Source organism: Ambystoma mexicanum, chromosome 5q (genome assembly GCF_040938575.1).
Source record: "Ambystoma mexicanum isolate Mex_15411 chromosome 5q, UKY_AmexF1_1, whole genome shotgun sequence".
NCBI lineage: Eukaryota > Metazoa > Chordata > Amphibia > Caudata > Ambystomatidae > Ambystoma > Ambystoma mexicanum.
In genome coordinates, this window is record NC_090933.1 from 418790336 (window position 1) to 418814869 (window position 24534).

The window sequence follows — 24534 nt, forward strand, 5'->3', positions numbered from 1 at the left end:
GAATAAGTGGAAAAAGCACAGTTTTAATGCAAACTGGTCCACTTATAAGGCAAATGACATCAAAAACTTGTCATGATTCTCGCAAAAAGGGATTGGTTGGCTTTCCCTACCCACCTCCCACCTCTGTGCTATTAGGACAAGGAGATGAGAGGTGCGAGTTATGACAGCTGTTGGAGGGGAAAGCATTGCCATCCCACTTTGACAGGTGGGCTCGGCATGTCCAACACTCTAAAAATCTATCATCATGGCAAGTACCCTAATTTTTCAAATCTTTACATGTATGAATATATTTTTAAGAACCACATTTTAAGGCAAATAATGCTAATCTGAAGTCGCCATCCCCTTCCTATGCAGAGATACAGTTTTTCTTCATTTACTAAGGAGCCTTACTATTGAAAAATATGCCACTTAATAGTTCCCATGTTAATTATTTCCTTCACCCTCACACCAACTTTCAAATCTCTTGGAATCAAGGGAAGGCCCAAAATAAATGTTCAATAATAACTTTAGTTATGTTTATCACACAAAAATCTCTTTTAGCATGGTTCAAAGGGGGTTACTGGCACCTTTAATACACGTCTGGAATGACTGTTGTGGCCTCTATTCAGCCCCTTGTATGCAATAATATGTATTTTTATATTAATTCAACTGCAGTCTTTTTTCTTTGTTCTCTTAAATTGCATTTGCCCTTAACCATGTGACCAGCCGGAGGCTGGCTCATGTTTATGTTCACCTCCCCGTTCGAGGCCTGCGAGGGTCCCGATAGCAACTCTAATGAACATTTTATGGGAATTGTGACCGCAAGGTCACTTCTGCTGAAAGAACAGGCATGGTTTCAATCTAAGCAGTGTATTTCTTTTTTTAAGTAATGGCCCTGATGGATGGTTGCAACCAGACCTCCAAACCCTGGGCCAGCAGGGGAAAGGTCATCTCAGGAGAAATGACCGGCTGCATGTAAATCCTGCAGGCAATGTCTTTTAAACTCACACACAAATTTTACATGACATTTTAAAAGGCACCTGGGCCTAATATCCAGGTGTAAGGTACTTCTTTAATCTCACTGTTGCAAAATACATGAATATCATTTCTGGATTGTCCATGTGTATAGGGCAGTTATATAAGAAAACATGTTCAAACTCTGAAAGTCTAGTGAGCACTTCTCTCTGCATACTGTCATTTGGATGAGGAAAAATAAAAGGACATTATTTTATTTCTTGTAAATGCAAAAAGCTTGGTTTCAATTTAGATGGCTGGAGCACAGTCTGGTATTACATTAGAGATATGTATGCACCGCTGTCTCTTTAAGTAAAGTGCAGCTCTCCATGGACTGAGTAAAACTGCATTGTCAGCCTCTTGTCTTTCTTTTCCTTGCTGAAATGCATTGCGCATATCTTCACACTTTTGCGATTCAAGCCCACTTTCTTTCCTTTAAATTTTAGGCCTGTTTTTGGTTGAATAGGCCTGATGTCTGACATCACCATTTCTGTGCTGGCCTTATACTTCAATGGGAATTTACAAATCACTCTCGCCTCTTTATTTCTGGCATTCAGGAGCTACATTTCACTCCAAAGTTTGTTAGTTGCAACACAGAGAACACACAATTATTACCCAATTATATAAGGGACTGTCCAGTCAAGGTTGCATACAAATATCGACTTTATTATTACAACAGACAGTTCTAGCACACTACAAAATACAACCCACCCAGAAGACAGACAGTTTCAGAAAGGAAAGGGATGCACTCTGGATACTGACAGTGGGGTAGTTGATAAAGCAATCAGTTTTAACCGCTCACGGTTACTTGGTTTCAGCACCAAGGGAGCAAGGGGTCGTAAATGTCAATAGGGTTCCTCTGAGAAGGACCAGAGAGACAGAACCACAGTGTACCTGGTGCTTGAGATGATCTTGATGCTTGACAGCATCGAGTCGGTTGCAGGGCACTTTGCAGCTCCTGTGACAGTGTTCAAGATGGGCGACGGCTGGGGGTATCAGGTGGCAGGCAGTTCGGCAAGCGATGCTGGACAGATGGCTGCAGGCTGGCCTACATGGAAGTTCTGGGTCCAGAATCGTTGTCCTTGTGCTGGTTGGTGGATCTGGAATGCTGGTTGAGGCATCGCAGAATGGCTTTAGTGACTGCAGCGGGACAACCGTCAGTTGTGCAGCCGGCCGCTGTTACGAGGACTCAACTGTCTCGAGAATGTCATTAAAAGATGGACGCTGGTTGATGCTTGTTGTGTTACTCCTCATAGCTTCTTTGCAGGGTTCATGTCATCCTTTAAGGTGGATGGCCCAAAGCTGAGGAGAGTGTTTGCAGGCAAGGGTCTTGTCCTTTGTTCACAGACTCTCTGGCACTTCCCACCTAGGAAGTTTTTTGGCGTAAACTAGCAGGGTACGCTGTGTGCTGGCTGGGTACCAGTTCTGGAGCTGCTGGACAGGTCCTCTGAGTCCAGTATCTCTCTCTGTTTCCTGGGAGATGTTTAGGGGAAGGATCTTGCTTCCCTCTTGGAAATCCTGGCCTTCCTTCACTTTCAGAAGCTGTAAGGCAGACTGTGCCTTCAGCCAGGGTCCAAATGAGTCCTTCTTACCCCTTTCCAAGACGTCGGATTATCTGCCAAAAGAGGGGCTCAACCCCAGTGATTGGTGCAGGCTAAGCATACCTTAATGAACCAATCCTGGGTCCCCACCAGCAATCTTCTGTTATGTGTGAGGTCATAACCAGAGTGCTTTGCAACAGGAAAGGTAAGGTGTGACAACATGTTCTACTAAGTCCCACCCATCTTCCTGTCTGTTGTGGATGAAAGCGTCTCTCTGGTTAATTGAGCAATCTGTGACTCCAGATCAAAGCGTAGGTCTCCCCTGAAGTTTGTGCTGAGAACTGACTTTCTGTCTCCATCAAATCGCATACTTCTTCCCTCTGAAAAGGGGTTTCCTACAGGGTTTGCCTACTGTAAACAGTTGTCCCAGACATGACATTCACTGTCCAGAGGGGTGGGAGCTAACTTCAAGCTGACACATTGCATATCAAAAAAGTGTTGGGGTTTCCTGCACTTTGTTAGTTCTGTGAACAGTCCTGTTTGCAGGCCTGCTTCAATTAACTCTCCTCAGTATGCGCTGCCACCACACAGAATTTAGCAATAGGTAGGGCGGATCCATGGAGCCTTTGATATGTTAATTATGGTGGACATGACCGAAGGAAGGTGTTGCCCTCCCCCTTCTTGAGATGCTTTGATGTACGCGTGATGTCAAATTCCAGCTAAATGTGACAGGGAGGACTGCGCCTGTAGGCTGTGCCCACCAGCCCCGGAGTACACTTGACTATGTGTTTGTTGTGCGGCGAGCGTAGGAAAATGTGCGCGGATTAGTCCCACACCTTTTCTGAGGTTTATCTCCCATCATTCATTTTAATGACAAAACTTCAAAAAAGCCCAGGCTGGTCGACTTCCTCACACCTGTGTCTGAGCATATCACAATGAACCCTGACATTTGATCACCAGAGATTGGCAGCGCAGTATAAACCACAGTAGCATATCATACCATAAAATAACATATATGTCTCCATTTGGCATATGTTGAGAATTTGTAGACAATTAAGGATATACATGGGCATATGAGGCTTCATCTGAAATAAAAAAGACAATTGTTGAGTTTTTAGAGCTATAGTTGAACATGTGAGAATCCAGCGGCATAATCAGTAGTTAAGCCTTTTGACTCTCACAGTGCTTGCTTATGTCAGTATAAAGTGCCTTCTTTTTCCAATTAGAAAGTGCTACCATTTACAAAGGTGGTTGTCTTGACAAGTACCTAGACAACGAAAGTAGAGGCCAAGAATGACTTGTTTTGACTATTTACGCAGCAAGAACATACCTGTAGCTGCTGATATCTCCACGGTGATTCCACTTCCGATAAAAGTAAACTTGACTTGAAGCAGGAACTTGTCAAGCCTGGCTGCACCGGAATCTGAAAGGCACGAAGGCAAGCGATTTTCAATAGTCCAATTAGGACCAGGCAGACAGCGTTACAGGCTTTGCAGCCACGTCTTGACAACAAAGTCGGAATGTTACGCAGTGCGCTCCCCGAATCCGCCGAAAGCAAGGGCTTTGTGAATAAATGGACCCCGATAAACATCTGCGTTCCCCAAAGACAGCACTGCTGTTCTACTTCAGATCAAGAATCGCGGAACTATTCCCAGACACTGTTTTACATGGGGAGGAGGGCGCAGGGGGCAGGTGGGGGTATCAGTGGGTATCACTAAAATCAGGCATTCTGTTAGCTTGTACGAGCTTTTTTCCTTTCGAGTTCTCCCACATTCCTGTTTCTGCTTTGCCACCCTGTCTCTCCCGCTCTCTCTCTCTCCCTGCTGGATGCGGGGAGCTGCCTGTCTGCCAGCCTGGTCAGGGTGCAAGGGGTGTGTACTTTTCTTTTGTTGGACTGCTCGCTGCCTTGTAAACCCGGCAGAGGCAGAGGCAGGCGGGACTGCCTGGAATTGTATTTCTCATTTCTTTTTCAGCTGCGGAGCTGGAGGTGAATTCCAGGAGCGTGCAGAGCTGTGGGACCGTGCCCGAAGAGGCGACGCATGCCGAAGGCGGCTGGCAGGGTCCACCGCTGGAATGGCAGCCTGGGGGCAGGTGGACCCCCGGCCGGAAGGAGGGGTGAGCAGCGGACACCTGGCACCTCTCACAGCAGCCCTGCTGCTGCTCCTCACTCTGCACGGGGGCTCCGCTGCTACCTCAGCAGCGAGGGTCCCGGGTGTTGCTGCGGCCGGGAGGAGCGGGTTTAGCCTCCACCCGCCTCACTTTAACCTGGCCACGGGGGCCCGGGTGTGGGCCACCGCCACCTGCGGGGAAGAGGAGGGGACTGGAGGAGCTCCCAGGAGGGACCTGTACTGCAAGCTGGTCGGGGGGCCGGCCCTCTCCGCCTCCGGACACACTATCCAGGTACAGCAACAGCGAGACTCACAGCGTGCGAGTCACATATTAACCGCGCAGGCTAACGTACCTGCCTGCAAACCCGACGCTATCCCAAATACCTGTACATTCCTAGTTACCGTTTGGAAGAATTATGACCCTTTAAAAAAAAACGCTTTGATAGACGTTGCCCTCCAAACCCTGCCTGCCCACAGGGTTTACATACTACGCACGCAACACACCACATAATATTAAAATTATCTCTGTTTGTCCTGTGTTATACAGTAGGCAGCCCGTCCTGTTTTGTCTTTTTTTTTTGTTGCTGCAGCTCCCACTCTTTTACCGTACATTACTTGTTGGGCAGGGCTATTAGTACCAGAATGCAAAATATAGGCCTGTGTGAACTATACCAGAGGCGGTGGAGCGCGAGACGTCTGCCACTATTATACCACAAGCTGATCAACTGTTTACATCACCAACCAACAGGGCATGGCCATGTATGTACAGCAGTGTTTCCAGGACTTAAACGCGCGGCTGTTTCTGTTGGGGCTTAAGCCAATGGGTCCAACTCTCCATGTGTGTAAGATGTGTACTTGCCTTCCCATTCACGATGCGCTCTCTGTCACCCTGGGAAGAGTGATGTTTTGGACGCGCCTATTCTCTGCTTAAAGTATTGTGGGTTGGCTAATGAATGCTGCCCACCGTGGCTACTTGTGGACTTTCTGTCCAGCCCCTAAATTAAAAGCAAGCACTAACGGCGTGACCTTCTGTCAGATCTGAGCAGCTGTTGAAAGAATTCTCATAGTTTATACTGTGCCATGAGGCCAAGAGGTACATGTGTGCTTAAAATATCATAGCGTGATTTTGCATGCGATATCTTACCAGAACATAGGATATCATAACACAACCATATAACAGCATAGTTTAGCATAACATAGTGGCTCATAACGTGATATAGTGTAGCTGCGTAGCATAGCATGATGTAACAAGCAATACCATAATAGTATATATGACAAAGTATATCACAACTTAACATCAAACATATTTTAAGAAAATGCTACGTCTGAATAAATGCTCAGCAATAAAGTATAGTTTTTGAGGAACATTACCTATTCCTGGCCACTGCCCTGGACCTCTTTTTTACAACACACTTGTGGTTGACAGACACATACTCTGTCCTCACCTCAACACATTTTAAATTCTCACTAAGACCCTCTCCAGTTTTAATGTGAAAAGCCTGGAATCACCTTGTACTTGAAGTTGTTGAACACTAGTCCCTCATTGTGTTTCATCTACGTGCCCCACACACAACCTGGTGCTCATCCACAGATGACGAGATTCAGGCTGTCCGCTTGCTAGCAGACAGGGAGACCCCAGCTAACAATGCGACATTCTTTTCTGACAAGTTTGTGTGACTTTACAATCTGGACTCAAGGTTGTATGTCCTCCCCCTCTAGAAAAAATATTTATCTTGCCAAGAGATGCTGAAGTTTACTAAGGAAGGGCCGGGTCCCACCTGCAACCACGGTCACACACTCTTGATCTGCTCATCTGCGTTCCAGGCTGGTCTTAGTGGGGACTCCTTTCCCGATGTCCTGGCCAGACCACTGTGTCATTCCTTTTCCTTTGGTCCATGGTCTGGTCACTCCATAAACCTCGCTTATAAAAAGAGATCTTGGGAAATCAGTTTCTGCATCAGCATGCTGCCTGTTACCTTATAGGTGGAGTATGCCTTCAAAAGTAACGCCAGCACTACCAAGCCTTAACCATAGAGCCAGAAAGCACTACTGGCCTGTAAAACATCCTAAGCTTCAAATATACAGAAAGCCTTATTTAGGATTGTCGAAGATTTGAACTCCATTCTGGCAGTCAGCAGTAATATTCAGCCCTCCTTCAAGCTCCGCCAACATCTGGCAGACTTCCTCAGGAATCACATAATGTTCTTTTATGGTAATATAGAAGCAAATAGCCTTAGGTATAATGCTCAACCCATAGCTTTAAACCAAAGCGTGACCATTTGATACCCCTATCTTTATCAGACACCTGTGCACTTATCTAGTCCTTTGATTCCCTTCTTTCAATGGATTGGTTGTTAGGCCAGAGCTTTAAATCCAAATGGCTCCCAAATTAAGGGCACTGTTCTTTCTCCTTCAAAGGAGGCTACGCTTATACCCCTTTTGAAACAAAACAATGCTGGATAAAAAGCCAATTGAACCACTTGTGCCCCAATTCCAGCTTGCCCTACCTGCCTAATCTTCTGGCACCATTTTCTTAACTTGGTGCCCAACTGTGGATGCCGCTCCCATTTCACTCCACATCAAACCCAATCTCCCCAGATTCAGGAAGGATCTTACAACCATTGTCTTCCTAATGTAACCTTCTCCCATACCACGATTAGCTGCAGGTTACTTGTGCAGATCAAGCCATTCTTATTAAGTTGCACACAGCACATTTCTAGTCCTCAATTTTCCTCTGATCTCTTTAAAGTCAATTTTGGGGACCAACAGAGTTCTGTGTTTTAGCAGCGAGGGCCTTCTAACATTAGCTAAACTGACCAGGCCCTTTGGTCTGTCCTTCTGCCAGTTTGTAGAAGCATTATTTCTAGGAACTGTATTCCCACACTAGAGACATGGAGCCACATCAACCCGACTCTGTGCTGCTCATGGCACAGCACACAAAGACTGGGCCAGGCGCAGCCCAGGGTTTTAAACCTTTACCTATTTAAAATACCACTCCCAAGTGAACTTGCAGTGCTTGGGAGCAGCGCAGCATGCTGAATGTGTTGGTTGCTGCTTTGACCCTCACACGCTTTGCTCGTGCGAAAGTGGAGGGCACATTGGAAGGGGGTTTGGAAGATGGAAGTCTGTAGCTGCCCCACTATAGGGGAACCGAAGAAGATCCCCGGGATACTGCATGGTGCCCTTATCATAGACACTCTCGGGGGGGTGTGTGTATGCCACCTTCTGGCTGGGCCCACAAACACATGCAGAGTTTGATTGACCACACACATGCTTTTGTAATGTGAAGCATGTGCGTGGGCAATCACTTTCCTTCATTTTGCACGGGGCATGCCTCATGCCAAATGAGGGAAGAACCCTAATTGAATGTGTGCCTACAAACATAGCGAGCATGCATTCAGTATAACAGAAGGGAAGGAGAAACAGAAATGAGTCAATAGCTACCCCTTTTCAACCGTGCAAAATTAGGCAGGCCTAAGGAGCAGTAAGCTAGTTTATACAAATACTAGCTGTTAGTGGTCACAGAAAGGGTTGGAGAATTGTTTGAGGAAAAATGTATATAATTGAATTTATTCATGGATTTAAACACACATCTAAAATAAGTAGGTTTCAAAATACAAAATTGAACTTTAAAAACACATGTGGGCCCTAGCGGGCAAACAAAGAGATACAAAATATTTTCACTCTACAGTTAAGTGAGGGTGAGTAGCATAGCCTTACAGCTAGATCTCAATGAAGGCTGACTCCATCCCGAAGCAGAAACACGACTATGTGTCGACAACAATAACATACTACCATTCAAAGAGTAGTATATGAACTTGTACTAAAAACCCTATGCTACTAACCCTCACTTAACTGTCGAGTGAAAATATTTTGTACCTTTTTGTTTGCCCGCTAGGGCTCACATGTGTTTTTAAAGTTCAATTTTGTATTTTGAAACCTACTTATTTTAGATGTGTGTTTAAATCCATGAATAAATTGAATTATATACATTTTTCCTCAAACAATTCTCCAACCCTTCTGTGACCACTAACAGCTAGTATAGGCCTACCTAATTTTGCACGGTTGAAAAGGGGTAGCTATTGACTCATTTCTGTTTCTCCTTCATGTCAATTGCCTTATCGAGTCAAGCCCCCCTAAAACAAAAAAGAATGCCCCTATTTTGACCTCACCTATAACAGAAGGGGCCATAAGCCAAAGTATGCACCCTGCTGCCCAAATGGCAAGACATGCTGTTTGCAAAGGTGGCAACATTAATGAGGTCCATGGTTGGGTAAGAATTACTGAAATTGAACTTATCGTAAACAGATTCTTATGTTGGAACCATGGAACCTCCTAATCATGTTCTTATGGCCTATCGATATGCGTCCAAGTCTGCAGCCTATCCAGTGAAAAACCTGAGAGTCATAATAAACTAACATCCATCTATGGTGCCTTAGATCAGCCAAGTGGCCACGACAGGATTTGAAAATGCAAGGGGGATGGGCTGCACAATTTAATGTTAGCCAAAGGGCAAATATAGTATTATTTAAAAATTCCTGAGATCCAAATATCTTGAATGCACACTGCATCACTTAAAAATAACTGTCTAGTTCTTGTGTTTATACTGTCTTACGATACCATGTGGCACGTTGTGAATCGCCGCAAAGTGATGACGCTCTGTATGACTTGATCTGACGAACATTGTTCAAGTTCGTTTTTATAATCCTTGCCGCTCATAAGTTAACGCGGAATGCTATTATATCCATGGGGGCTATTATCTGATGCCGACTAGATTGTTAGCAGGTGAGAGATGATGAGTGATTGTGGTATGAAATATTTTAATGTGCAGGATTCCTACCTTGTGGGAGTGCTATATCGACACCATCTCACTAAGTAACGGTGTCTTATTGATTCTCAGGATTTTTGTCACAAATTCCATACTCTTCTAAAACACACATTGGGTAAATAGTATCCTCCTTATTATCCTTTACTTATTCTCTCAATGATATTTTTGAGATACTGACTTAGTGTCTTTTCATAGGGTTCCCTTGTCCTTGCTTCTAGGAAGGCTTTGTGAATTTCTGTTATAAATTCAGATATCACGCCAAGTGCAGCTAATTATAATTGTTTGTGTACAGGGCTGAAGCTTTGTGATTTTGAGTGTCTTAAATATAGACCATTTGTTCTAATGTACATACTAAATTCTCTTTGGTTTTTTGCCTACAACACTTCTGATGAAGGTCCTACGACCGAAACACGTCAAGGGATAAGGCTATTTATGAGTCCAACATTTGATATCACTCAATTTTGAAAGTACAATACGATTGTTAACCAGATTTTATGAGATCATGTTATTTACTTGTAGGGATTCAAATATGTAAACCCCAACTTTGCTAAAAAATTCATTTTTGAAATACAAAAAGAATTCTGACCTGTGACTATATTGTTGATTTTTCGTTTGAAGCTTTATACATGCACATTTTCAAGCATTAATTGAAAACTTATAGCTATTTTTCAGCTGTGCATCAGTGGTCTCGTGGAAATCTCCATGAGCCTGACAAATTGAGTTTTATGCAGGATTTGAACATTTACAAGAGTAAAGGCAACCTTTTCTTGCATCTCGCACTGCCCCATAACACATCGTCCACTTTCGCTGTTTCATTAATGCTATCTAGTATGGAGCATCGGAGTTCATGGCCGTCAGTGTGCAGAGGCTGCAGGATGTGGTGGTCCATCTGCTGACAGGTGCCTTTAAGTGTGACCACAATACTCAAGTGTTGGGCCGTCTCCATTGGTTTCCAGAGCACATCCTTTTCAAGTGCCTCTGATTGACGTATCAGGCGTGCTATGTGCAGGCCCAGCATTGTTACTCAATCAACTCTCTAAAGATACTCCAACCAGATGCCTGCAATCAGCAGTTTCAGTGCTGCTCTCAGCGCCACCACGTTGGATCATCTCCGCTTGAGTGGACAAACATTTAGCATCTTGCCACCACGCTGTGGAACCCACTGCCCATTAACTTCAGATCACTGCACAGATTCTGTAGACAACAGAAGATCTGACTCTTTATGCAGTAACTTGATTCCATGGCAGCTGTGCTCAGCCTTGCTGGCACCAAGTGCAGCGAGACCATCTGTAGTGGCATTTTGCCTTATAAATGCTCATACCCTAACATTACATCAGTCTTATATTTTATTTATTTATTGTCTGGCAGAGACAACCACACTATTGCACAGATAAAAATCTCTAATGGAGATATCAAAGACATAATTAAAAAATAGGCAGATCCATGCATTACTACAGTTCAGCAATAATTAAAAGGCTTTTCCGTTCATGGAATTAATACAAATAGCTAAGTACATCTTCTCGTACACCATCAGAGTTGCCTCCCATGTAAAGAGCTGGGCTGACTTCAAATGTATGGAATGCACACTGGCTTTCTTCAAAATGGACAGGCCAAAAGGGCTGTACCATTTAGTGTAATAAATGGTACGTCCTGCAGTACTTCAGATGCCAGGACCAAATAGCAAGCAAGCTCTTTACACCCATTTCATAGACAATTGACCTGCATTCTCTTCTCAGGCCAACAGAGTATGGCCAAACTCAGGCCAACAGAGTATGTCTGCACGCCTTTTGAAGCTCATGCAGTTGTTTGGCTACAGAGTACGCTCTAACGCTTTTTCGGAGCCTTTTTTGTTGTTTGACTACCAAGTATGCTTTTCCAAACACCTTTTGTTGTTTGCCTTCAGAGTATGCCTTTGAGCTTTTAAAAACCATGTTGTTATTTGGCTACCGAGTATGTCCTCAAGTCTTTCCAAACCCATGCGGTTTCTTGTCCATAGCATGTAATCAAGATTTTTCCAAAACCCTGTTCTTGCTTGGCTACAGTGTGCCCTCCACCGTTTCCAGTTGGAAACGCCCAAGTAATCTTCATTGCAAGTGAAATGGCTCACTTTGTTTTTCTATATAATGTAACTGTATTTCAGTAACTAGTTCACTGTTGATGATAAAGATTGTTGTTCAGATCCTAAAAAATCCATCAAACATACTCAATGTAAATCAATGAAAACAGAACCATTCATTAGAAAATAAATCGATACCACAAACCAACCCAGAGGCATCTGGGCACTTTTACCTAAGATGGTTGGTTACAACAGTTACGTATATCATAGGATACATGCTTTCGTTACAGTAATGCGAGCTTAGTTCAGGTGAGCAGGAAGTACAGTTTGGAAAGCCTCGCCTCATGTTGCAAAGGGGATACATCAAACATACAGTTATGAGTAAGGAGAGCAACAGTAAAAGTGCAGATTGTACATGCAGCACGGCTATAGAGACATAGACGAATTGGTACCAATGCAGCACGCGGCTAAAATGTCATAATAGGTAGGATTACAGCCAAAATCAGCAGGCAAGCAGTGTTTTGAGAATAAGCCGGTCGCTTACCATCACTGTGCACTACAAGTGTACATGATAAGTAACATTGCAAGTACAATCAGGTGCAGTGCATAGTTAGGTTGGTCACTTAGATAGTAGCAATAGGTACAATCGGATACAGTAAAGTGCGGGATTAGTCACAATTAGGTAGTTACAATAGGTAGTGTCAGTTCAGCGTGGAGCAGGGTTGGTGACATTAGATAGTTACAATAGGTAGTGTCAGTGCAGCGCAGAGCTGGGTTTGCCACAGTAGGTAGTTACAATAGGAAGAGTTGGTGCAGCGCGGAGCTGGGTTTGCCACATTAGGTAGTTACAATAGGTAGTGTTGGTGCAGCGCAGAGCTGGGTTTTCCACAGTAGGTAGTTACAATAGGTAGTGTTGGTGCAGCGCAGAGCTGGGTTTGCCACAGTAGGCAGTTACAATAGGTAGTGTTAGTGCAGCGCGGAGCTGGGTTTGCCACAGTAGGTAGTTACAATAGGTAGTGTTGGTGCAGCACGGAGCTGGGTTGGTCACATTAGATAGTTACAATAGGAAGAGTTGGTGCAGCGCGGAGCTGGGTTTGCCACATTAGGTAGTTACAATAGGTAGTGTTGGTGCAGCGCAGAGCTGGGTTTGCCACAGTAGGTAGTTACAATAGGTAGTGTTGGTGCAGCGCGGAGCTTGGTTTGCCACAGTAGGTAGTTACAATAGGAAGAGTTGGTGCAGCGCGGAGCTGGGTTTGCCACATTAAGTAGTTACAATAGGTAATGTTGGTGCAGCGCAGAGCTGGGTTTGCCACAGTAGGTAGTTACAATAGGTAGTGTTGGTGCAGCGCAGAGCTTGGTTTGCCACAGTAGGTAGTTACAATAGGTAGTGTTGGTGCAGCACGGAGCTGGGTTGGTCACATTAGATAGTTACAATAGGAAGAGTTGGTGCAGCGCGGAGCTGGGTTTGCCACATTAGGTAGTTACAATAGGTAGTGTTGGTGCAGCGCAGAGCTGGGTTTGCCACAGTAGGTAGTTACAATAGGTAGTGTTGGTGCAGCACAGAGCTGGGTTGGTCACATTAGATAGTTACAATAGGAAGAGTTGGTGCAGCACGGAGCTGGGTTTGCCACATTAGGTAGTTACAATAGGTAGTGTTGGTGCAGCACGGAGCTGGGTTGGTCACATTAGATAGTTACAATAGGAAGAGTCGGTGCAGCGCGCAGCTGGGTTTGCCACATTAGGTAGTTAGCACAGAGCTGGGTTAGTCACATTAGGTAGTTACAATAGGCACAGTCGGTGCAGCGCGGAGCTAGGTTGGTCACATTAGATAGATGCAGTAGGTAGAATAGGGCGCAATCAGGTGCAACGCTGTGCTAGGCAAGTCGTGTTAGGGTGTTACAGATAAGACAGCAAGAATGCAGATTACTGCTCACACATGTAGCGTAGGGAGCGGTAGGTGTAAAAGGTCGGCGACAGGAATACATAGGTCTTTTAGCGGGTCTCGCATCCTGTTACTGTGGCTACTTTGGGTATACAGACGTGAGGGGGAGGGTAGAGGTATACAGTCATGGACTAATAACATAGCAGTGGTGGAAGGTATGCAGGATCGGATATGATAGGTATACAATTTTAATGTAAGAACGCAGTGAAGTGGCAAATAGTGTTACAGTTTTTATTCCAGGAATGGGCCGAGGCAAAGTCAACTTGGTTAACATTATCGTAAGGAAAAGGTTCTGAAGTCGTGCGCGACTGCAAACATTGTTCAGCGGCAAGTTATAAGTGGGGAGGGCAGATTAGCGTACTGGAGAGTCTGCAGGGGAGGTGCAGCTTTTATCTTGGTCAGATCCGCATCCGGCATCCCGGCAAAACAGGTAAAGACAGGTCCAGTGGCCTTGAAACAGGGCCTTGTAACGGGGGTCGGATTTGCCTCCTGGCTTGAAGCCATCCTCCTATTTGCATTGCAGCTGATCCAATCACTGTGCAGAAGACTACTGGGTGACTCTGTCTGGAAGGGCAGAGACAGGCGAGGTGTTGCGCCGCTCCGGCAGCCATCTTGCTATGGAACCCGGGATGATGAAAAGAATGCATGGTGGGGAGAGAATGAGAGTGCAGAAGTAGCGATGGCACAACTCCCTGCGACCTCGTTCCAAGTAAAGACAGGTCCAGTGGCCTTTAAAAAGGGCCTTTTAACAGGGGCCGGCTTCAGCTCCCTGCTTGAAGCTGGTCTCCTATTGCAGTGCATCTGACCCAATCACTGTGTGGAAGATTACCCAGTGCCTCTGGCTAGGTGTTGCGAATAGCGTGCGCAACCCTGGAATAAACAGAGCCTCTATTTATGCTAATTTATTTATTTTACTTTATTCAGGGCTTAATGTTATGTATGTTATGTTATTTGTCATTTGTGTAGCGCCTTTTAACATTGTTATGATTCCAAAGCCCTGTGGGTTAACACCCTCGGGGACCGCAGTCCATGTCAGTGGAGAGAGTAGTGTAGTACAACGTGCATGGGCGCACTCGGTATGTGTGCAGTCAGTGTGAAATAGGTGATGTGTAGCTGCATTCTAGCGCTAACTGTGGTGCGGTGGCTGTGTAAGGGAAGTAGAATGTAAGACCAATGTAATATGGTATCTGCATTGTGGCGGTGCTGGTGCCTGAGGGTAGCTATGTGTGCAGCTAGGCTGTGTTAGTGCTCGCTGGCCCTGCGCTTGCGTTGTGGTCTTCTCTGTGTGCCGTTACCTAAGTGACCTCATGGATGGATGGAAAGAGCACTTTGAAATTTGATGCGCTGATCATTTCATTCAATTGCCAAGAGAGGAAAGAGGTGAAGAAAGAATAGAATGAGCCACCATATCAAAAACTTCAGGCAAATCCAACATGATACAAAGAGATGATAGTTCATTGTGACGAGCCAGGGTATGGAAATTAGCAACAGGCTAGAGAGCTGCTTCAGCAGAATGAGATTAATGGAAACCAGACTGTAGAGATGGCAAGAAAGAGTGAGCATTAAGATCTCGAGATAGCTGAATCCAAGGTACGTTTCAGAAGTTTGGAAACCAAAAGAAGAAGTAAAATACAGTCGTAATTAGAGGGAAGAGATTGGTCATCATATGACTTTTTAAGAAGAGAAAGAATCGAAGCATGCATCAACGAAGAAGGACTTAAACTGAGAAAATCAAGGTTAAAGAAACGCAGACGATAACAGAGGAGACAGGAAAAAACAGAGTGAATTAGTGTGGATGGGAGATGGTTATGATGGGCAAGAGTAGGGTCACCGACAGCCAGTTTGACGCATAGAGCGGATCAAAGTAAGAGGAATAGGAAGGCAGATAGGGACAGCGATAAAGTCAGGGATAGGGAAGAATGAGAGGAGACAGATTCATCTTAGAAGGGAAATAAGAAAAGTCCGAGGCAGAGAGTAAGAGCACTTTTCAGAGCCCAACGTGTTCAGTGTTGATTAGGAATAGCAAACATGTGCAGGGATGATAAGAGAGAAAAGTAACAAGGGACTGATAGTAAAGCTGCTTTATCACTTTCTGAACTTCTGCACTTCACTGATTATGAAGAGCTGTTTGGCCTATTTATAGGCATGCCAAGAACATTGTTATATAGTCTTCAAAATTCTCCAAGGAATGCACCTATGTAGAATGTATTCCATAGTCCATATGTAACCTTTTTTTTGGGGAGTAAATCTGACTTCAGCATACAATGAGAAGGATATTCCATGTCTACCTGTAACTAATTATAGCCAGTGGTGGATGCTGTTATTTAAGCAAGAAGCCCTGAGCAGGAGGGGCATCACCACATTAGGTTTGCTCGGGCCTGTAACTATGGGACCGGGGGCATTACCTGAAGGAGTAATGCCCCCCTTGTGAGGGGCTGATTGCTGCTAGTACCCTGACCCATAAGACCAAGGTACTAAAAGCATGTTTGTTTCTTTTCCAAAACGCACCTGTTTATGTGTATTTATGACCATGGCCAGATGATTTGTATTTAGTATACATGCCAGATAAGAAGTCCATGGTGGTTGGGTGGTGTGGCTAGCTGACAGATGGTAGAGATTTAGGACATATATTAGGTAAGAGTGTTATGTTTTCAGTTGAGTGAATGTCACACCAAAGCGAGCTATACATTGCCAGATAGAATAACGAGTTACTATCAATGTAACCAACCAAATAGACAAACCTAAACACACAAATATCCCCCTACCCCCTACCATGACTGTCAATGATAGTATTTCTGAACTTATGGTCCTTAATAAGTAACACGACATGCAATGGATGGGATGCAGAGTAACTCTTACACCAAATAATAAGACCGACTCAAGAAGTTGTCAAAATTGCATCCAACTGTTTTATTATCAATTGTCTAAAACAGGGAGTTACAACGGACATCAACAGACGTTCGCTCATGTTCTCTCAAACATTTCACATTAATCGTCATAAGTGATGTCATACTACGTGGCAAATAAGAAAAACCTACAGGGAGTTGTGGTTGGACTAAAGGGAACATCTAAGTATACTTTTCTATAAAGGATCGGGTTGTGATTGGACATCTACTATCTGGTGGACAGGTTAAGCCTGTCTCTAGTGCATGTCATCCTCAACAGTTATTAGGTACACAGTATATGGCCCTCTATAATTGGTGGACACTCTCATACCATGTCTGGAACATCTGGTATACTAGCAGCACATTAAGCCCAGACACAGTTGCCAGGGGGTGAATTTGACTTCACCTCCCCACCCAATTAGTCCTGCATCTCTCATCGCCCATGCCTTCTTCCATGCAGACTTGTCTTTGAACTCAGCCTTGTAGTAGTTTCTCTTCTCTGGCAATATAAGGCAGTATGAGTACATGCTTATCATAATTCTGGTCCGCATGCCCACCTCCTATTTTCATCCTCGCGTTATAGGAGACCGCAATTCGACCCATTTCATAACCTTTAATTGTCTTGAATGAATAAACTTGGCACTCATGGTGTTCTTTCGTCATGCCTTAATCAAGGGATGATTCATCTTCTCACGTTTTCTGCTTTTGAGAAAAGATAACCAGTTCTTTGACCCTTCCAGTCTTGTCATCAGGCCAAGCAGCCTTTCTCGCTTCCTTCTTGCTTTCAGATAATTCTTTGCTGTGACACACAGTTTTCAATCCTTTTTCACCGTGGGTATGAGTTTACTAAAATGATGACACCAATGTCCAGTTCCATCATATACATATAATGGCAACTTCGCCTGCAGTCTATTCACTACATATAGCCAGCTTCGATGATCACTTAATCTATTTGCGTTGGAGCATCTGTACAGTTATTAAATGGTTCGCATTATCTCCAGTGCGTCTTATATACACATGCAATCTTCTTTCCTGCACAGGAGAGTTTTCTCGGTTTCTTATTTCATCATCAGATTCCATAGAGTTCATACATCCTCTTCTTCGATCATCATTCTTAGTGCACCATGCTTACCTTTGTGATGTCACCAGCTTCTCCTTTTCTTATTTTCATATTCCTTGATGGACCTTTTCCAAGAGATTATCATCTCTTCGGACATACATCTGGTAGGGCTTTCTTAACGGATACCTTTTCTCGAACATTTCTCACAGTATGGTTACAATTACTGGCGTCAAACATGGTGCAGGTTCAGGCTTCCAACATACAGGTAGCAGGGGGGGTGGACTTCCTGCAGAGGCATTCGGCTGCTCCTCTGCATTTCCCTATTTCCCTTCTTGGCAAAGTTACAGATACTTGCTTATCAGTACATTGACCGTATTCTCACTTTCTCTCCTTTTCCTATACATGTCATTGTGCTAAATATGTGTTTATGGATCAGTTACATTCTATCTGTCCCAATGCTCTCAGATTTCTTGGACAGCTGTGGTCCTTATTGAAGCGTTTAATATATTCTAGGAAACGGTGCCATCTTTTAAAGAAGGTAGTTACATTGTCATGCACAGTAAAATATCAGTAAGTTCCACATCATTGTGAACCTTCCACTTTCGATACATTTTGTAGTTTCCAATACGATGCTTATGTATTTTTCCCTATAAGAAATGTCTACAGTATAACTCCCTTCACGGTCGATTCGGACCAAGCTTAATTTCCCTTTGTCAGACCTATTAAGCATAGCTCGATTGAGCAAGTTATGTTCGTACCTGTCATGTCTCCTACTATGTTAGAACGTTTTTCCCAGTATTTCACAAGTTTGGGGCAGTGCCACCATGCACGAAGATACGTCCCTACTCCTACACACCCACGCCAGCATAGTCCTGTTTCTATTTTGGTTATCTGTTTTGTCCACTGTGGTGTAAGGTACCATGTTGAGATACATGTATATGCCTCCTCTTGTTATTTTGCACTTAGCGTCATCTTTTTAGTATTACACCAGATCAGACTCCCTGATTCTACTGATAGGACCCGTTCAAATTCCTTATGCCGTGCTTTTACGTATGTACAGAGAACCTCATCTACAGCTGTACTTAGAATCCTATAAAACCTAAATATTAGGCTCTCGGAGAATCCTGATTCAAATTACATTTTTTCAAATCGAGTTAAAGGGCTTGTTGCTCCTGATTTATTGTGTGTGTGCAGAGCCCAGTGCCTCAATTGCCAATACCTGAGGCGTCCCTGTTTCTGTATTCCAAACACTTCTTTACAGTCCTCAAAAGATATGATCTCTTTCCCCAGGAACACGTGGGTAAGGAATTCACACCCTCCTCTTGCCCATCTTTTGAAGCCATCTTTGTTATATGCTGGTGTAAATCCGGGATTATGTACTATGGGAGTTGCTGGGCCAGGGAATGTTGGCAATTTTTGTTTCCCTCCGATCTCATCCCATGTTCTCGTGTTAGATTTGAGAGTTGGAATTTAAGACATAGCTCCCGGCCTTTCTTTGTCCTACCCACTATTTCTCCCTCCATTCGTTTCAAGCTCTTTTTCGATAGGTGACTTACTCAGATAGGGACATCGTTTGAACTTAAAGGAGCTTTGCGGCTTCAATGCACAGAGAGGTATTGGAACAACTCATACCTCTAGTTTCTGTTGATGGAAACATGTTGTTGATTCTCTTGCTGCGTTCCTATTGTGGCTTACATTTGCTTTGCGGTGGCAAGGCCAAAAAGGGAGAGTGGGGCATGAAATGGGAGAGAGGGAAGAAGTAGGAACATATGAGGTCAGGGGTTACAAGAACAAGTCACAATCCATAAGTGCATTCCAGATCATACAAATATTAGAACTTCATGTAAAGTGGATGGGCAGGGTGCATAAAACAATTCATCGCATAATAATAAATCCTTAGTTATCAAGTTGCACTAGTTAGGTTTGCAGGTCAGACACTTATAAGTAAGAGCAATGGGATGTGGAAAGTGTGAGGTTAGCAAGGGTTTAGGTATTGAACTAGGTACAGATCGAGTGCTCATATTTCATGAGTCAGATTGAACGGCAATTTGAAAAGTGTAGTTTTTAACCGTTTTCCAAACTTCTTTTAATTTATTTTTTTTTAATTGGCATTTCAAACTTTCAACCAAACAAATAAACCCTGGTTCAGGCCCTCCGTCCACCTGCACCCTTCCGTACTAACCCCCTATTAAACAGCCCCCCAAACCCACACTGAGGAAACCTTTGAATCTTCATTAGTCTATTTGATGCCTACAATTCGTAACTTGTGTGGACATAGGGGTACATTGTAATCATCTAGAAGAAATTGGAGAACCACTTCTCAGTCTTTCAAGAATTTGGATTGTGCTCCCTGAATAGCACAGGTAATCCATTCCGAGGCAAGAAAGTTCCAGATTTTCACGAACCAGTCATGGGTATGTGGTGGTTCCTTTGCTTTCCAGCGTTGAGCTGTCACCACCAGAGCTGCTAGCCTTAGAGCGGTGTGTGCTTTCCAGTGTTGAGCTGTCACCACCAGAGCTGCTAGCCTTAGAACGGCGTGTGCTTTCCAGCGTTGAGCTGTCACCACCAGAGCTGCTAGCGTTGAGCTGTCACCACCAGAGCTACTAGCCTTAGAGCGGTGTGTGCTTTCCAGCGTTGAGCTGTCAGCACCAGAGCTGCTAGCCTTAGAGCGGTGTGTGCTTGTCACCACCAGAGCTGCTAGCCTTAGAGCGGTGTGTGCTTTCCAGCGTTGAGCTGTCAGCTCTTAGCCTTAGAATGGTGTTTGCTTTTTGTATATGTCTGGGCCATTATTTTTGTTCCATTGTTGCAATCCCGAGTAGGCAGTCTTTGATGTGGGCCTCAGTTCCAAAAATGTGCCCCATATACTTATTAATGGCCCCTCAATAGTTGAACAATTTAGGGCAATCCTGCCACATGTGTATCCACTGCCCCTTCCCCCAAAACCCCACCAGCAGGGGAGTTGCTAAGTCTGGAAAAGACCCGGGACTAAGCTGATGTCGGAACTGTTGGGACTGGGGGCTAGCTAGTCTTTTGGCTGTAGCTCCTGAGATTCTATCCGGGGCTACAACCAAAAGATCAGGGGCTATAGCCCCCTTAGCCCCCCTAGCAACGCCCCTGCCCACCAGCACAGATCGGAGTGCCATAATATAATCATTTTGTACTAAGCTTCCCTTATCCGTAGTGCGGATAAGGGAAGCTTAGTACATTTAGGTATGTCCCCCCAAAGTGTTTCCCATTCCTCCATTGTTATAGACACACCTGTGGTTTGTTGCCATTTCCGTGTGTAACTGAATGTTCCTTCGGATTGCTTATTTTGCAAAATATGGTATATGTTGGAAATTAGTGCTTTGTCCCACGGGTTTGAGATCAAACATTTCTCAAATGGCGTAAGCAGTCTAGTGGCCGCTAATCTATTTGGGGGAGCCTTGAAACATGTCTCATATTTTCATGCTCTGGACATGCTTCCATTTTGGGAACGCACCCACGTCTATACCTGGCATAAATTGCGGGTTGCCAAATAATGGTGTGAATGCTGATGGGCCTGTTGTAATTCGATATTGTCTGACTGCCTTATCCCAAATATTATCAGCCACGTAATTTGACTTGCATGCATCTTTAGGGGGCAATCTAGCCTGGGAAGCCAAAAAGGCTGCCCTAGTTGCAATCCACAGAATGCCCTCTCCATCAAGACACACTTCTTTTCTGTCTCTATAGATACCCAGTCATGTAGCACCCGTAAATGGGCCGCTTGGTAATATTTTGTAAAATCTGTAAAATCTGGAAGTTCCTAAGCCCCCTCAACCCGTGGGAGTCATGAAGGTTATCAGTGCAATCCGTGGGGTTTTATTATTCCAGATAAACTTTGAAATCATCCTAGGAAGTTTACGAAAGAACGATATAGGCACTTGTATTGGGAGGGCTTGGAAAAATAAAACACCTTGGGTAATACCACCATTTTCACAGAGTTAATCCGCCCCAGCCATGAAACTGAGAGTGGACCCCATTTTGAAAGCAAAAGGCTGAGTTCTTCCAATAAAGGGCGAAAATGGCCTTATATAGCTCCTGTAAAATTCTTGTTAAATGTACTCCTAACAGTTTGATTTCCCCTTGGTCCCAGCCAAAATGGTTATATCTCAAATTGTGTGAGAATTTGAGGTGTTGTTGTGACGAGCTCCCTCAAAGGATATTTGACTTTGATACCTGCAATAGTCTCGGATGCTCTTTTTTGAGGGGGGGTCGGGGGCTTGGCCATACTGAGTTTTTAAACTTCTATCCCATGGGGGATCTCAGGCCAGATTGAAATCCCCTAGTACTAGCCGTTGTCCAGCTGTAAATGCATAATTCCGTGAACATCCCTTTCAAAAAACCCTCTTCACCATTATTAGGGGCATATATATCGAAGCCACTGTAAGAATTGTTGTGTCTAGGACCACCGTAATGAATAAATACCTCCCACCTCTGTCCACCCTTGTATTGGTAATGTTGGGCTGGACCCCCGCGCTGAACACTCTAAGTACACCAGCCACTTTCCCCTGTGCATTGGCTTGTATGATTCTTGGGTAATGCCTAATGCGAAGTCTATGTTTGTCTTGTCTGATATGGATCTCCTGTAGTGCCAGTACATCAGGTTGGTGTCCAGCTAAAACCCCTTCTTATTTCTTACACTGCACTGGGGTATTTAAACCCTGGATATTAAGCGATATGAACTTGAATGGAAGTCATTGTTTCTGATGCTTATGACCCCCTATCCAAAACTTTGCGTTTGCCTTAGCATCACTGACTTTGCCACCCTTGTGTGGTCCCTCTCCATTCCCAAACCCCTGATATGTCACGCCATCTAGGTCCCCCCTCTTAATTAACTTTGAACTAACATTCCCCCAAACCCCCCATCCCTGGTGTGAACCACCATATCTAGTACGTCTTCGGGCATCAGCCTTCAGCCGCGGATCACCAATTCCTCGAGGGTTTACTGTAGGGTATCCTAAAACCATCTTCACCTCCTCTTCTTGAGTTCCAAGACCAGGGCTCCGTCCCCGCAGACACGTAAAAAAGAAATACATGTTGCACGTAGGCCCATAGAGAGTAATCCCAGCGCATTCCAGATAGTCACATATTATTTCTTTCGATCAGACCTTTAAGATACCCATTTGGCATCACTAAACACGCTGAAAGGCTTAAGCATTTAGATTAGCATTGCCACTGATATAGATCCTCACAAAAGGTCGACAACAATCTACCATACCTTTAACTGCCATCCTACGCCCGCATAATAAGCCATAATGCACACACTCATACTAACCTAATGATACCCACTGAAAACACTGCCATAGGGTTCAATGATCTCAATGGTATGGCATCTAGGGGTGCCTGGATTGGCATGTGAAAGGACAAACACATTTTGTGTTTATGTGGTGCCACTGAAACACTGGCGTTTATGTGGTGACACTGAAACACTGGAGACTGCCAGGCACGTCTTAACATCTTGCCCCGGCCTAGTAAGCACCCATATGCTTTGTTATATCCCTCATGTGGACGATATGTATGACATCACGAGGGAATCCTTTTGGCTGCGTTGTATCTCGGGCTTCAGTGTAGCAATGGTGCTGTCTGTCACCAGAGTTTGGAAAGGAGCGGAGGCCAAGCTGGCCTCGTTGCCCTAGCAACCAGGACAGTGCGTGTGTTCTTCAGTTTGCTTGGGCCCTTTCTGCGCAGGGCTTCAATGATTTCTGTTGTGGGTTGGTTTAACCATCCGGGTAAGTCAGATTTGTAAGGCCTGGCTGCATAGTAGCAACCTCTGAGGCAGGAGTCACCTACGTATTCTCCAGGGAGCATCATTGTAACTGTTGTACCTGGAGATTTCCCGCATCTTTTTTTGTTTTTGTTACTGTTGATGTAAGGAAAAATAGGTATGAAAACAGGAAGTCACTGTGAACACCACACCAGGAATGTTTGCTTTTCCTACAGACCAGAAAGACGAAAGATCACGCGCAGGAAAGAGCGAGACATGTGACAGAGAACACAAGGATGGTGAGGTGGTATATGGGAAGAACAATTTCACAGAGGCTGAAGTTGATTCACTCATTAGTCCCAAGGGAGAACACACGGGAGAACCGTTCAACATCCGTGGCTGGTGCACCTTCTAGCAAAGAGCAATGCTCTGTGGCAAGCATTAACAAATAGCACCAACACACTAGCTGTGCACTCACAGAAAGGTAGGCACATTTAAAAATGGTGGGACAACTTTGTAAGGACTCGGCTAGAGGAGCATAGAAGAGGGTTCAAACAGTTAAGTACACAATGTGGTCAGTGGTACATACTCGCTACTGATATACAATGTGCCACTCTTCCACTAGCACTAACCACCACCATGCAGAGCTCTGGCAAGGAAGTCACATGCCAACTGCCACCTGGACACACGTCCCCACCAGAAGATCTGCCCCTTTCCTCACAGAGGCTTCCCCCAAAACACCCCTCCAGCTTCACTAGCCCATGAGCCAGGGATGATGAGAATGGTTTGAATGTCAATGTCAACACTAATGAAGAGCGCTCACAAGACGTATCACATCCGTATCTGGACCCATTTAGTCAGCATCTGATTCACAGTTGGCAAAGGGCTCGAGGGGTTCCAGGCCAGCCTAGGAATCCACTAAATTTGAATGGCCCGGTGTGAGGAATTGACTTCTGCCCTGCAAAAGCACCTACTCAGTCCACACACTTCTACAAACTGCGGTAGCGGAACCCTACCATCTCTCACCGGAGCTGTAGCTGTGGCTCATGCGTGCAACAGTTACATGCCAACTAAATCCAGCATGAACTGCTGCACGCAGGTGGTAACCACTGACCCTCACAGGTCAGCACAACTCAAAACAAATAAGCCACAAAAGCCGGGCCTGATAATTGGACATTGAATGACCTGGAAAACAAGTCATATGATTAAGAAAGCTAACTGTTGCCAAATGCAATTGGGAAAGTGGGAGACGTTCATCTCATGATTCAGCAAAGACAATATGAGGAAGGGGAGGTAATTGGAATGACCACACAATTATACACCAGAGAAGTTCTAATAGCAGTGCCAATAACCATAGAGTTGCTGTTAGCGACTGGTAAAAACCTGGAACATC

At 44.6% G+C, this 24534-nt stretch overlaps 1 protein-coding gene across 2 annotated transcripts in view; it reads left to right on the plus strand.

Moving 5' to 3' along the window:
• The first annotated feature begins 4467 nt into the window (after positions 1 to 4467).
• LAMA3 (laminin subunit alpha 3) overlaps positions 4468 to 24534 on the plus strand; it is a 1348901-nt gene continuing 1328834 nt past the window's right edge. Inside the window, exon 1 of one of the 2 annotated variants that reach the window (XM_069620910.1) lies at positions 4468 to 4934. In XM_069620910.1, the coding sequence (XP_069477011.1) occupies positions 4608 to 4934 (327 nt within the window). In that variant the 5' untranslated portion in view covers positions 4468 to 4607. The remainder of the gene's footprint in view (positions 4935 to 24534) is intronic. The other variant, XM_069620909.1, reaches the window with a different exon arrangement.